The sequence below is a fragment of the Artemia sp. Qi Xiang Cuo genome, chromosome 7, assembly GCF_049724085.1.
Source record: "Artemia sp. Qi Xiang Cuo chromosome 7, ASM4972408v1, whole genome shotgun sequence".
Lineage (NCBI taxonomy): Eukaryota > Metazoa > Arthropoda > Branchiopoda > Anostraca > Artemiidae > Artemia > Artemia sp. Qi Xiang Cuo.
Window position 1 is genome coordinate 69,555,696 of NC_142800.1, and position 16,291 is coordinate 69,571,986.

General features: G+C 36.3%; 1 protein-coding gene across 1 annotated transcript in view; it reads left to right on the forward strand.

Annotated features, from left to right (window-relative positions):
- The first annotated feature begins 10,754 nt into the window (after positions 1 to 10,754).
- Positions 10,755 to 16,291, forward strand: part of LOC148950640 (uncharacterized) — a 140,387-nt gene continuing 134,850 nt past the window's right edge. The window contains exon 1 of the mRNA XM_089092532.1: positions 10,755 to 10,997. Within this exon, the coding sequence (XP_088948658.1) occupies positions 10,764 to 10,997 (234 nt within the window). The 5' untranslated portion in view covers positions 10,755 to 10,763. The remainder of the gene's footprint in view (positions 10,998 to 16,291) is intronic.

The following is a 16,291-nucleotide window of genomic DNA, read 5'->3' on the forward strand; positions in this document are numbered from 1 at the left end:
TCATAAAATTGTTTTTCAGTAAAGCGCCAATGACGCAGTAGGTTTTAGACTTTTTCAATTTCCAATCAAATGAGCCCTCTAGGAATTTCATACGACCATCCCTTCCATAACAACCATGTATGAACCCAGGGCATAACTAACAGTGCCTACGTCCAGGCCCTGGGGGCTGTGTCGACACCGGAGTTTTTTGTTATCAGAACTTTGACCTATTTTTAACAAAATGTCTGTCTCAAAATTTTTATGTGATGCATTTAGGGCGTGGAGGCGGGGGGGGGGGCTAGTTGCCCTCCGATCTTCTTTTACTCTAAAAAAGAGAACAGGAACTTTCAATTACAAATCAAATGCGCCCTCTCCAAAGTTTACACGAGCATCCCTTCCATAAGAACTATATATGCCCCTAGAGCATTATTCATAACGCCTGCCTCCGGGCCCTGGCAGGTTCCTTCGACACAGGAATTTTTCTTATCTGACCTTTGAACTATTTTTAATGAATGAAATGGCTATTATAAAAATTTATCAGATAGGCTTGGGGAAAAAAGGGTGTGTGGGGTGGTGGCTAGTTGCCCTTGGATGTCTTTTGACTCTTAAAAATTGAACTAGAACTTTCAATTTCCAGTCAAATGAGCCCCCTCTGAAGTTTATACGAGCATCCCTTTATAAGGACCATAAACGCCCCCAGGACAACACTTACAACGCCTATCCCCCGGGCTCTGGGGGGGGGGGGTGTTTTTGTTATCTAATTTTTGAACAATTTCCAAAACACTGGCTATCTCAAGATTTGTAGGGGACGGGTTTCGGGAAAAAGAGCGTGGGGGGGGGCTAGTTTAACTCTCTTGACTCTTAAAAAGTGAACTAGAACTTTCTATTTACAAACAAATGAGCCATCTATGAAGTTTATACGAGCATCTCTTTCATAAGAACCATACATGCCCTTAGGGCATAACTTAGAACACCTTTCACTGTGCCCTGGGGGATTCTACTGACACCGGATTTTTTCTTATCCAACCTTTGAACTATTTTTAACAAGATATCTATCTCAAAATTTTCATCAGATGGGTTGGGGGATAACTGCCCTCGGATCTCTTTTGACTATTAAAAGGTGAGCTCGAACTTTCAATATCCAATCAAATGAACCCTCTCTGAAGTTTATACGAGCAGCCCTTTCATACGAAAAATATATGCCCCAGGGCACAACTTATAACACCTGCCCCGGGGCCCTGGGGGGTTGTGACGACACCTGAGTTTTGGTTATCTGTCTTTTGAGAAATTTTTAACTTAATGCCTATCTCAAAATGTTTATTGGATAGAATCCAATCATTTTCGACTATTAATTTTCGACTACAGCGTTGCCTCTGAAATTCAAAGCACCAGCACAGACGGCATCCAGCTAAATCCTTATGTATGCCTGAGCAATATAAACTTCGCTGATGACATCGACATAATAGAATTGTGCAAGCAACAACTTTAAGCACTCCTAGACCAAATGAGGGAAAGAGGCTGCCAGGTCACCCAAAAAATAAATACTGAAAGAACAAAATGCATGGCCACCACAGACTCACCCCTAAGCACTTGTGGAGAATTACATATAAAACAATTCGTCCATTTCAAATAGCTAGGAACCATAGTTGAAAACGCAGGATCTACCACAGAAGAAGCGCTTCCAGTTTTTCCAGCCAAAGAGCCTTCAATATACTAAGGAAAGTATGGCAGTCAAAAAGTTTCTCTCTACGGTTGAAATTGTGACTGTTCTGCCGGTTTTGCTTTACGCAGCCGAAACCAGGCAATTGAACCAAGAACAGGAGAGGATAATTCTTGTTTTCTGGAACTAATTAAAAAAAAACTTTCCGAAAAATAATTTTTTCAAAGAAAAGTAAAGGTCATTTTAAACTTAAGCTCAGCATATACAAATACCTGTTAAAATTCAAACTCAAAATGACCAGAAATTACTTTTAAAGAATAAATAAAACCCAAAAATGACAGATATTAAATAAACAATCAAAGCAAAAAACATACAACAAGTAATAATTTAAATGAATAAATAGATCTTAAAGCGTAAATTGAAAATGCATAGATTGAAGTAATGCTTAGATTGAAGTAGTAATTCTTAGATTGAAAATGAAAATCAAGCTTAAAACGAAAAAAATATTATGCTATTGAAGTATAAATGAAACTTAAAACGAAAAGAAATTAAATAACCAATAAATGCAAACAAACATACAATAGATATTAATTGTAAATTAATAAATAAATCACAAAACGAGTGAAACTTAAATTGAATATGCAAATCAAGCTTGAAACGAACCAAAACTACTACAAACAAGAGTTTGAGTATCACCTCCTTCTCTCACTGTAAAAGCCTAAAACCTACTGCGTCATTGGCGCTTTACTGAAAAACAGTTCTATGACAAACATTTTCTTTTGTACTTAATATTGAAATTAACATTAAAATTATAGTAACATTTTGAACTGATGCAATTAATTGCTTTCAGCAATTAATATCATTATACATCAAATATTCAGTTTAATTTATTAGCTATTTTTAAAGTTGTTCAAGACGAATATAGTTTCACTACAAACAAGTGTTTGGATACTGCCTCCTTCCTTAACTGTAAATAAAAACCAAAAGCCTACTGCGTCATTGGAGCTTAACTGAAAAAGAAATATATTACAAATATTTTTTTCCAGTTCTTACAGCATTGAAAATAAAAATAAAATTACGGTAAAATAAATTTTAGAACGGATGAATCTTTCAACAATTAATATCACTATACATCAAATATTCAATTTGATGTTGTTTATACTTTCCAAGACTTTACAAGAAGCATATAATTTTCAGTAAAGCGCCAATGACGCAGTAGCTTTTAGAATTTTACAGTGAGAGAAGGAGGCGATACCGTTCAAGCGCTTGATTCGCATATCAAGTTTCACTCATTTTATGATTTATTTATTAATTTACATTAAAATCTATTCTACGTTTATTTGCATTGATTGTTTATTAATTTCTGTTCGTTTTAAGTTTCATTTATACTTCAATAGAATATTTTATTTTTTTTTAAGCTTGATTTTCATATTCAATCTAAGCACTACTCGCTTTAAGATCTATTTATTCATTTGTATTATTATTTGTTGTATGTTTTTTGCTATGATTGTTTGTTTAATTTCTGTTTGTTTTGGGTTTCATTTCTTCTTTAATATTAATTTCTGGTCGTTTTGAATTTTAACAGGTATTTGTATCAGCTGAGTTTAATTTTAAATTACCGTTACTTTGCTTTGAAAACTTCTTTCTGGAAAGTTTTTTTTTTAATTAATTCGTGTTCTTTTTTTATTGCAAAAAGTTCCAAGGTTTTAAAAATTCCTTATTTCAAAATCAAACTTTAAAAAAAATCAATTTTTCATCAAAGTATCAAAACTGGTTTCAAAGTGACAATATCAAAGTGAAAAAAAGTGTTTGTGTCAACCTCGGAGTTTTAATTATCTGATGTTTGAACTATTTTTAACAAAATGGCTATCTCATAATTTTTATCGGATGGGTTTGGGGAAAAATGGCGTGCGGGGGGGGCTAATTAATCTTTAATCTCTTTTGACTCTTTAAAAGTGAACTAGAACTTTCTATTTTCAATCAGATGAGGCCTCTCTGAAGTTTATACGAGCATCCCTTCTATAAGAACCATATATATCCCCAGAATATAACTTACAACGCCTATCCCTGGGCCCTGAGGGGTTGTGTCGCCCCCGGAGTTTTAATATCTGATGGTTGAACTTTTCTAAAAAAAAATGGTCACCTCAAGTTTTTATCGGAGGGGTTTATCCATCCGATAGACCCAAAGGTGTGGAGGGAGGAAGGGCTAGTTGCCCTCCGATCTTTTTTCACTCTGAGAAAATGAACTACAACTTAAAATTTCCATCCAAATGAGCCCTCTCTGAAGTTTATACGAGCATCCCTTTCTTTTATAAGAACCACATACGGCCCCAGGACATAGCTTACAAGGCCTACTCCTCGGGCCATGGGGGGTGTGTCGATACAGGAGTTTTTGTTATATGACCTTTGAACTATTTTGAAAAAATGGCTCTCTCAAAGTTCTTATCGGATGGGTTTGAGAAAAATAGGGCCTGTAGATGGGGGGCTAGTTGCCCTCCGATCTCTTTTGACTCTTAAAAAGTGAGCGAGAACTTTCAGTTTCCAATCATATGAGCCCTCTCCGAAGTTTATACGAGGATACCTTCCATAAGAACCATATATGCCCCCAGAGCAATCCTTACAACGCCTGCCCCGGGCCCCTGGGGGGGGGGGAATTGTCGACACAGGAGTTTTTCTTATCTGATCTTTGGACTATTTTTAACGAAAGGGCCATACGTAAAGGAATTTTTTTTATATGATCTTTGAAATAATTTTAGCAAATTGCATACCTAGAATTTCTTATCAGATGCATTTGGGGAACAAGGGCTTGGGGGGCTAGTGGCTCTCTGATCACTTTTGAATCTTGAAAGGGGGACTAGAACTCTCGATTTCCAAAAAAAAGGGGCCCCCTTTGAAGTTTATATGGTGACCCCTTCTATATGAAGTGCTTCTGGGAAAAAATAAATGGAGTGTGGGGGGAGGCTAGCTGCCTTCGTATTACTATTGACTCTTAAAACATGAATTAAAACTTTCAATTTCTAATCAATTGAGCCCGCTATGAAGTGTATACGGGTATCCCTTCCATAACAACCATATATTCCCCTAGGAGATAACTTACAACGCCTACCCCCTGGCCTTGGGGGGCTGTGTCGACACCGGAGTTTTTTGTTATCTAAACTTTGAACTATTTTAAACAAAATGTCTATCTTAAAATTTTTATCCGATGCATTTAGGAATTTCAGGGGGGGGCAAGTTGCCCTCCGATATCTTTTGACTCTTAAAAAGTGAACAAGAACTTTCAATTTCCAATCAAATGAGCCCTCTCCAAGGTTTATACGAGCATCCCTTCCATAAGAACTATATATACCCCTAGAACATTACTCATAACGCCTGCCTCTGGGCCCTAGGTGGTTGCGTCGACACAGTAATTTTTCTTATTTGACCTTTCAACTATTTTTAATGAAATATCTATTATAAAAATTTCATCGGATGGGCTTGGGGAAAAAAGGGTGAGTGTGGGGAGCTAGCTGCTCTCGGTTATCTTTTGACTCTTAAAAATTGAACTAGAACTTTCAATTTCCAATCAAACGAGCCCTCTCTGAAGTTTATACGAGCATCCCTTTCATAAGAACCATATATGCCCCCAGGACAATGCTTACAACGCCTATCCCCCGGGCCCTGGGGGTATTTTTTGTTTTATAATTTTTGAACAATTTCCAAAAAACTGGCTATCTCAAAATTTATAGGGGATGGGTTTGGGGAGAAAAGGGCGTGGAGGGGGGCTAGTTGCCCTTAAATCCCCTGACTCTTAAAAATTGATCTTTCAATTTGAAGTAAAATCAGCCCTCTATGAAGTTTATACCAGCATCTATTTCATAAGAACCATACATGCCCTTAGGGCATAAATTAGAACGTCTTCCCCTGGGCCCTGAGAGGCTGTATTGGCACCGGAGTTTTTCTTATCCGACCTTTGAACAATTTTTAAAAAAATTTCTATCTCAAATTTTTCAACAGATGGGTTTGGAAAAAGAAGGCGTGGGGGGGGGGGTGAGGGGCTAGCTGCCCTTAGATCTCTTTTGACTATTAAAAAATAGCTCGAACTTTCAATTTCCAATCAAATGAGCCCTCTCTGAAGTTTATACGAGCATCCCTTTTATAAGAACCATATCAGCTCCAGGGCATAACTTATAACGCCTGCCCCCGGGCCCTGAGGGTTGTGACGACACCTTAGTTTTTGTTATCTGACTTTTGAGTAATTTTTAACTAAATGGCTATCTCAAAAATTTTTATTAGATGCATTTGGAGAAAAAGGGCCATTGGGGGGGGCTAGTTGCCCTCCAATCTCTTTTGACTTATAAAAAGTGAACTAGAACTTTCAATTTCCAATCAAACGAGTCCTCTTTGAAGTTAATACGAGTATCCCTTCCATGAGACCCACATATGCCCCTAGGGCATAACTTACAACGCCTGCCCCCGGGCCCTGGGGGGTTTTGCTGACAACGGAATATTTGTTATATGATCTTTGAACTATTTTTAAAAAAACAGCTATCTTAAAATTTTAATCGGATGGATTTGGGAAAAAGGGTTTGGGGAAGGGAAGCTTGTTACCCTCTGATATCTTTTAACGCTTCAAAAGGGAACTAGAACTTTCAATTTCAATCAAATGAGCCCACTCTGAAGTTTATACGAGCATTCCTTCCATAAGAACCATATATGCCCCCAGGTTATAACTTATAGCCCTTGCTCTGAAGACTGTGGGGGAGGTGTCCTGCTCAAACATATAATTTCCAGAATTTTCAATTACGTTGAACCAAATGGCTATATCAATATTTTGATTGGATGTGTGTTGGGGAAATGGTGGGCATTGAAGGGGTGTATTTGCCTTCCAATCACTTTCGACTATTAAAAAAAGAACTAGCCATTTAAATTTCCAATCGAAAAGCCCTTTCTAAAGTTTCTACGACAAAACTTTCTATAAAACCCTTTTATACCCCCAGGGGATCACGTACAACCCTTGCCCTGAGGGCTGGGGGGGGGGTTGTTATCCTCAAAGACAAAATTTCCTGAATTTTCAACTACGTTGAACAAAATGGCTATCTCAAAATTTTATTAGATTTTTTTGGGGATATGGTGGGCGTTAGAAGGGGTTTAGTTGCCCTCCAATCACTTTCGACTATTAAAAAGGGCACTAGCCCTTAGAATTTCCAATCGAATGAGTCATTTTTGAAATTTCTACGACAAAGGTTTCAATAAAAATCTTATATGCCCCCAGGGCATAATTTACAACACTTGCCCTGGGGGCTATGAGGGAGTGTACTCCTCAAAACATAATTTCTTACTGGAAATCAACTACGCTGAATAAAATGACTATCTCAAAATTTTGATTGGATGTGTTTGGAGAAATGGTGGGCGTGGAAGGGGTGTTAGTTGCCTTCCAATCACTTTTGACCCTTAAAAAGGGACTGGAACTCTTGATTTCCAATCGAAAGAGCCTCCTTTGAAGTTTATACGACGACACCTTCCATATGAAGTTTCTCTGGAAAAAAAAAAATAATAAAACATTGGAGCCGTATGGCCTTTACTTTAGGTAACGCTATAGTGTTGCCTCTAAAAAATGTGTCAGAAGAATTCTCAACATCTACTGGCAGCAAAGGACAACCATCCAATCAAACTGTGAAAAGACGGGCCAGCCTCTCGTGACTGAGGTCATAAGAGGTTGCCGATGGAGTATACCTTGGCTACGTACTACGTATAGACAACCTCTGGCTACCAAATGCAGTGCCCTACTGACCACCATCAAGTTCACAGAGGCAGACCCAGAAACTGGGTCTGCACAGAGACAGACCCAGAAACACCATGTGCTCAAAATACTGGACGCATTTGCAAAACCTTAACACCTCATTCCAGCTTCTGTGGGAGGGTATAATGGCAGCAGAAAACCTGCGAGAAGATTAATGGCTGGTTTCTGGTGTCCTGGGTGCCTCTGGAGACACAGACGGATCTAAGATAAGGATATAAATAAAGCAGATTAGGAAATTTTTGTCTGGAGTAAAAACAATGAGGACAATAGTAACCTATTACCTGAGCTGGAAATCAAGCTAGACATGCTGGATAGTTTAATCTTCTAAGTACGACACAGAGGAGACACACGGTCAAGGATACAATAGTGTTACGAGTACGACGCACGATAGAATGGTGGATCCCCATTTAAATAGGTCAATATTAGGTAAAACCACTCCTGATTTCAATCTGAAATATAGAATAGTTTGATTTCTTAAGGAAAAAGGAGATGATATGTCTTGGTTATGACTTGTACGTATTCCTTGTTTGATTGTATCCCATGTATTGAGGTTCACGGAAGTGCTTGGGGTAAAGAAGATAGTCTTGGAAGCTAAGAGATCTGCCGTTTCATTATGTTTAATAACTTTATGGTGGATGGTTATGGTGGATGAAAGAGGTGATGTATACAGCCTAATTTACTTTCTCAATTTGTACACATCGATCTCAATAAATCTTTATATAGTTAGCATAACCTTTACATGTGTGTTCTGCAAAATCACTCCGGATCAATGGATTTGGCAATAAATTTCTATTCGCTGGATTGAGAATAGAGTGGTTATAAAGTGGATGTATTTTTCAAGCAGACGGAGAGGAGTCAACAAAAGGAAAACATCGAGTTTTCTGATTCCAATGGGGGGCCTATAATAGCAAGATTCCATGATAAGCAAACTTGGGGGCAAACTGTCTTCATTCCAAATTTAAATGCTTGCTTCTACATGCCTGAATTTTCTAGAAATAATTCTTCCTTTGACAGGATGTTCTTAACCCTAGGGATGGCGATGCAGTTATCTCTCTCAATCGAGACATAGGAATGCGCTTCTGCAGCCCCATAACTATTCATATGGCAGAATTTGTTAAAATACATGGATATTAAAATATGATTGACGGCAATCGGAGAAAAATTGGGTCCTATTTCCAGATTCTAATGAGTAAATTTCCAAATCGATTGCGTTCGACCAATTGCCCAAAGATGTAAAAGGAAAGAGAAGAATCTTTATCAGTTCCCTACCACTAAAAAAAATTATGACGGAATATTCCACCAAAAATGTATGCAACACGGCTTTAAATTTATAACTTTAGTCTTTAAGTATTTATTCTTAAACTTAAGCGCAAGTTACACTTCAGTAGCCTTTTGTAAAAAAAAAAAAAAAAAACTACAAAAAAATTTTTCAAAAAAAGTAAAGAGCTAAATTAACTCTGTTACGAGCAAAAATAAAGTGAATTGTATTTCAAGCGCAAAATGAACATAAATAACTTTCAAACAATAATTGAAACGTAAAAACAAACAGAAATTAAAATTTAAAACGAAATTCAAACTTGAAACAAACAGAAACTGCAACAAAAAGGAGTAGAGCTAAGGCCGCTATGCCATCTGAATATCAGAATGTCATTTGTGCTTGGATGCACATAGCGTCTATTGATTTAGTTCAACATCCCAAACAACATGCCCTTAAAGTTGCAACGTAACTCCTTTAGCTGCTCTTGGTATATCTTACTGACATCCTTTTGACAATTTGAATATACGTAGCGTCTTTGAATTAGTTCTGCACCCCCGTAAGCTTTCTAAGGAAATATCAACTTAATACCCTTTTCCGTTCCTGAGATATTGCATTTAAGCCCTTTTGACAACCTTGATACAATTAATCTCTTTAGATATAGTGTATTAGTTGTTTTATTAACATTAGTTGTAGCAGTAGTGCAGTAGTAATAGTAGAAGTTGCAGTAATAGTAGTTGTACTAGCAGTGGTAGTAGTAATATTAGTATTAGTAATAGTAGCAGTAGTAGCAGTAGTAGTAACAGTGGTAGTAGTAGTAGCAGTAGAGGTAGAAGCCTCAGTAGCAGTTTAAGCCATAGTCACAATATTAGTAACAGTAGTAGTAGCAGTTGAAAGTAGTCAGAACCGCAGGTAGTCAAAGTATGAATATTAGTTACAGCAGTCACAAGTAGTCATAACCGCAAGTAGTAACAGTCACAAACAGTCATAGTGGTAGTCGCAAGTTATCGCATTTGAAATCGCAAGTAGTCATAGTCGCCAGCAGTCACAGCCACAAGTATTCCAAGAGTCACAGTCTCAGTTTCTAGCAGTTGCACTTTGGCGTACCTAGGTAGCATTATTAGTAAAGACGACAGGTACAGTGAAGATTTTAAAAGTAGAATAGCTAAGGACCAGGGTCTTTTTTCACAGTTGAAAAAAGATGGAAAAACAGGAAGATAAGTCTGCGAAACAAAAACTGAATATTGGAAGCTACGGTGGTCAGGTATGGCTTTGGATTGTGGATGCTCCAAAGAACGGAGGAGGATTTACTAGACATTTTCCTGAGAAAATGTATGGATTATTTTGGGTATCCAACTTACTGACTATATTTTAAACAGTAAGCTGTACGAAAAATGTGGTTCAATTCTGCTTTCTAGGGCTACAATCAGAAAAAGGTTGAAATGATTAAAACAAGTTTTGCGGATGAAAGTTGACTCATTACGAAAGATTGTTTTGTTAGCCAGCCATTCGTCGTTGCTGCATTTGAAAAACCATATGTTTGCAAACCAAGGTAAATAGGATATTGGCGATGGAAAGAGAAAAAAGAATGGAGGCAAAATTTTGCATTAAAAAGGCGGTCAGAATGTGCTGCCAACACAGAGTCTTAAAATTATCAATTTCGTTCGTGATTTCATATGTTCATCATAGTGCTTGCCTCAATTTTGATAAATTATTATAGTAATCCCATAATTATTTTGCTACATTCGTGAAATTTATATTATATTTAAAATTTACCTTAATCCGGGTCAATAAGGAAAAGTTCAAAACTTTAAATACAGAAGGTGACTCTCGTTTTGTGAACAGTACCCAGTTTAAATAGGATATTTTCAAAAGAAAACATGAAAAACTTTGCATTTGAAACGTGGTCATGGTGATCCTTTGCATTGCGGTATAATTTCAATTTGCATTTTGGCTTACAAAACAACTTTGTGCGGCTCGTCGGAAAATGTAGGTGAAGACATGGTCCAGCATAATTCTTCAACGTTAGATCTAACAGTTTCAAGCTATTTCAGGAAGAAACAGATTAATTAGGTCTTTCCTCAAGAGTTATGAAAGCAGTATTTTTATTTATTGTCATTTTTGTTGCACAAATATGCTGCTTGAGACGTGTTCCTGAAACAAAAGAAAAAGTAGATCCTCTACATCATGTAGTCAGCTTACAAGACCTCTACAGGCTAAGAAGAAGTCTAGATAACAAGCAAGTAGAAGTTTCGCTGCTTCCTGATTCCCCAGGGAGAGTGGACATATCTACAGATGACAATCTTAAGAATATTAGCTCAACAGTAAGTCTTTGCTTAATTTGGGCCTGCATAGTTTATGGTAACAACATAATTGTTTTGGTAAATATTAAGTAGTTGGCAGGAGTGTAGCTCCAGCATTTTTATTGAGGGGCAAACAAGTTCCACATCCAGAAAGTCAAGGGGCATGGGCTATATAATAGCTTTTTTCAATTTATTGGGGGGGCGACTGCCCCCCTTGCCACCCCTAAACAATGGCACTGGTAGGTTGACCACTTTTGAAGAAAACCTACTAAACAAATAAGAGTAGTACCATTAAATTTCTTAGGCCTACTGTATGCTATTTTTAAATTTTACTGTTGCTTTTCTAAGACTACACTCAAACTCCCCCTCCCAACGGTTTTGTATACATCCCTAGGAATAAATAAAGAACAAAACAAAGAAATTCCTATTTTATAGCCTAATAGTGTATATTGTGGGTAAAATTCTACTTTAGTTACTTTTGGCTATCTTGGAAAGGGGTTGGGTTAGGAAAATGAAACTTTCAGGGATGGATGTACATGCTAAGGTTTGTCCCGGGAAGGTACTTTGAAGTACCTACCTCCACTCATCCCCCCTCTATATAATGGTAAATTACTGCATATTACTAGTTGTTTTTAACTCATATTTCATCCTATATTACTATCATAAATATAAATCACTGCTTACCTTACACAACTTCTGCTTTTAACCTTGTTCATTAAAATATATATCCAAAATCCTATTTAAATCCTAAGCCATTTAATTTCCAACCCATGCCCACTTTCTTTATGGTATATGAAACCAGGTTTGTTGTGATGTCACACTTGCCTTATCAGAAATCCTTACCCTTAAGGGTAGCAGGCACATGCCAAACAACTCTGTTGATAAGACCATTTAAACTGTATTAATTAAGGAAAGGATTTGACAACAGAGACCAGTAAAAATAACCTAATCCTTTTTAGAGGACAAATTATGTCATGGGAAGATGTTTTTGAAATTCCCCTTCCACCCAAACTTAAAATTTTCTAAAATTCTACTTTAGAAGCTTTTGAAATATTTCTAAAGTACTAAAAGATAGAGTGCTAAAAACATCAGAATTGACTTCAGAGGACACATTATATCACGGGAAAAGGTTTTTGAAATCACCCTTCCCCCAAACTCAAAATTTTCTAAAATTCTAATTTAGAAGCTTTTTAAACATTTCTAAAGTACTAAAAGATACAGTGCTAAAAACATCAGACTCGACTTCAGAGGACGCATTATATCAAGGGAAGATGTTTTTGAAATCCCCCTCCCCCCAAACTCAAAATTTTTCAAAATTCTACTTTAAAATCTTTTAAAATATTTAAAATATTTCTAAAGCACTACAACATCCAGCACTACAGACATCAGAATCTACTTTAGAAGACAATTTATGTCATGGGAAGATGTTTTTGAAATCCCCCTTCCCCCCAAACTCAAAATTTTCCAAACTTATAATTTAGAAGCTTTTTAAATATTTCTAAAGCACTAATAGATAGAGTGCTAAAAACATCAGAATCGACTTCAGAGGACACGTTATATCACGGGAAGAGGTTTTTGAAATCACCCTTCCCCCCAAACTCAAAATTTTCTAAAATTCTACTTTAGAAGCTTTTAAAATATTTCTAAAGTACTAAAAGATACAGTGCTAAAAACATCAGAATTGACTTCAGAGGACACGTTATATCACGGGAAGAGGTTTTTAAAATCCCCCTTCCCCCCAAACTCAAAATTTTATAAAATTCTACTTTAGTAGCTTTTTTAATATTTCTAAAGAAATAATACATAGAGTGCTAAAAACATCAGAATCGACTTCAGAGGACACGTTATATCACGGGAAGAGGTTTTTAAAATCCCCCTTCCCCCAAACTCAAAATTTTCCAAAATTTTACTTTCGAAGCTTTTTTACATATTTCTAAAGCTCTAAAAGATACAGTGCTAAAAACATCAGAATCGACTTCAGAGGACACGTTATGTCACGGGAAGAGGCTTTTGAAATCCCCTTCCCCCCAAACTCAAAATTTTCTAAAATTCTACTTTAGGAGCTTTTTAAATATTTCTAAAGCGCTAAAACATAGAGTGCTAAAAACATCAGAATCAACTTCAGAGGACACGTTATATCACGGAAAGATGTTTTTGAAATCCCCCCTCCCCCAAAACTCAAAATTTTAAAAAATTCTGATTTAGAATCTTTAAAATTATTTAAAATATTACCAAATAAGTACAACAGCCAACACTAAAGCAAAAAGAACTATCTCTATAGAGTAATTTACGTGTTGATAATATGTGTTTGAAATCCCCCTTCCCGCCACACATCAAATTTTCTAAAATTCTACTTTCTAAACTTTAATATTATTTATAAAGCACCAATAGATAGAGTGCTCAAAACATCAAAATCAACTTCTGAGGACACGTATCAGAATCGACTTCAGAGGACACTTTATATCAAGGGAAGTGGTTTTTAAAATCCCCCTTCCCCCCAAACTCAAAATTTTCCAAATTTCTACTTTAGTAGCTTTTTAAATATTTCTAAAGCGCTAAGACATAGAGTGCTAAAAACATCAGAATCGCCTTCAGAGGACACGTTATATCACGGGAAGAGGTTTTTAAAATCCCCCTTTCCCCAAACTCAAAATTTTCCAAAATTTTACTTTCGAAGATTTTTTACATATTTCTAAAGCGCTAAAAGATACAGTGCTAAAAACATCAGAATCGACTTCAGAGGACACGTTATATCACGGGAAAAGCTTTTAAAATCCCCCTTCCCCCTAAACTCAAAATTTTCTAAAATTGTACTTTAGGAACTTTTTAAATATTTCTAAAGCACTAAGACATAGAGTGCTAAAAATATCACAATCAACTTCAGAGGACACCTTATATCACGGGAAGAGGTTTTGAAAATCATACTTCCCCCCAAACTCAAAATTTTCCAAAATTCTACTTTAGGAGCTTTTTAAATATTTCTAAAGCACTAATAGATAGAGTGCTAACAACATCAGAATCGACTTCAGAGGACACGCTATATCACGGGAAGAGGTTTTTAAAATCTCCCTTCCCCCCAAACTCAAAAATTTCTAAAATTCTACTTGAGGTGCTTTTTAAATAATTCTAAAGCGCTAAGACATAGAGCACTACAAAAATCACAATCATCTTGAGGACAAATTATATTATGGGAAGATGTATTTGAAATCCCCCTTTCCCAAAAACACAAAGTTTTCAAAAATTATACTTTAGGAGCTTTTTACAAAATTCTAAAGCGCTAAGAGATAGAGAGCTACAAACATCAGAATTGACTTCAGAGGACACGTTATATCACGGGAAGAGGTTTTTAAAATCCCCCTTCCCACCAAACTCAAAATTTTCAAAATTTCTACTTTAGAATCTTTTTTAAATATATCTAAAGCGCTAAGACATAGAGCACTACAAACATCAGAATCAACTTTAGATGACAATTTATGTGATGGGAATATGTTTTTTAAATCCCCCTTCCCCCCAAACTCCAAATTTTCCAAAACTCTACTTTAGAAGCTTTTTAAATATTTCCAAAGCACTAATAGACAGAGTGCTAAAAACATCAGAATCGACTTCAGAGGACACGGTATATCACGGGAAGAGGTTTTGAAAATCCCCCTTCCCCCCAAACTCGAAATTTTCTAAAATTCTACTTTAGAAGCTTTTAAAATATTTCTAAAGCACTAAGACATAGAGCGCTAAAAACATCAGAATCGACTTCAGAGGACACTTTATATCACGGGAAGAGGTTTTTAAAATCCCCCTTCCCCCCAAACTCAAAATTTTCCAAATTTCTACTTTAGAAGCTTTTTTAAATATTTCTAAAGCGCTAAGACATAGAGCGCTACAAACATCAGAATCATCTTTAGAGGACAAATTATATTATGGGAAGATGTTTTTTAAATCCTCCTTCCCCCCAAACTCAAAATTTTCTAAAATTCTACTTTAGGAGCTTTTAAAATATTTTAAGTATTTCTAAAGCACTACGACATAGAGAGCTAAATACATCAGGATCATCTTTAGAAGACAATTTATTTGATGGGAAGATGTTTTTGAAATCCCCCTTCCCCCCAAACTCAAAATTTTCCAAAATTCTACTTTAGAAGCTTTTTAAATATTTCTAAAGCACCAATAGATAGAGTGCTAAAAACATCATAATCGACTTCAGAGGACACGTTATATCACGGGAAGAGTTTTTTGAAATCCCCCTTCCCCCCAAACTCAAAATTTTCCAAAATTCTACTTTAGAAGCTTTTTAAATGTTTCCAAAGCACTAATAGATAAAGCGGTAAAAATATCAGAATCGACTTCAGAGGCCAAATTATGTTATGGGAAGATGTTTTTGAAATCCCCCTTCGCTCCAAACTCATAATTTTGTAAAATTCTAGCCTTCTTTTCTATGGGCGGGGGGTATTTTCCCTGGGGGGTAAAGTATTTGGACAGTTTCAGTCAGAAAATAATTATTTCCTGGTAATAGGGCCACTAAAAAATTACAGAAGAACAGCGAGGTATATGGAAATGTTGTTAAATAAAAAAAAAAAAAAAAAAAAAAAGAAAATCCTTGTATAAATTAAATTTAATCTTTCATTTAAGTTTTTTTTTGAAAAGACATCAGTGCCGACTCGAAAGCATTACGGTTTCTGCCAGTTAAATTTCTGCAACCTGGGACTAAACAAGCAAAATGATTCAATTTTCTACTGTCGAGGCAGTCTTAGAGTTGTATTATAACCATAGCATGTTATTGAGAAGCAGGAATTGTGATAACTGTGGCCAGATTTGCTTTAAAATATAGAAATTCGTTTTGTTGCCAGAAGTATAGGCTTATACCTATCCGAGGTGGCCGAGAATATTCTCAGGTAAAGTGTAATTTTTCAAAATCGGTCTATGACAAAACATGGATGGCTGGTTCACACCTTTCTCTGCTAAAACATTTCTGTTTTTTGATGATTTGGCTTCAAATACCGCCTCCAAGGGAGAATTTCATGATCAACAATGTTACTTGTTGTAAAAAAAAACTTTGTGGATTGGAGCCAGTTCTACAGAGAGGTTTGTATGTACATATGTCATTCAAACTCCGCTCCTTTGGGAGGAGAAGGAGTCATTGTTGAGATAGATGAAGCCAAATTTGGGAAGCGTAAATATAATCGTGGTCGGATTGTCGCGGATGCTTGGGTGTTTGGTGGAATAGAGCGAGGAACTGGTAATTCATTCATGGCTTCTGTGCCGGATAGAAGTAGTGCCACGTTGTTGGGAATTATACAAAACCGAATCCTGCCAGGGACAAC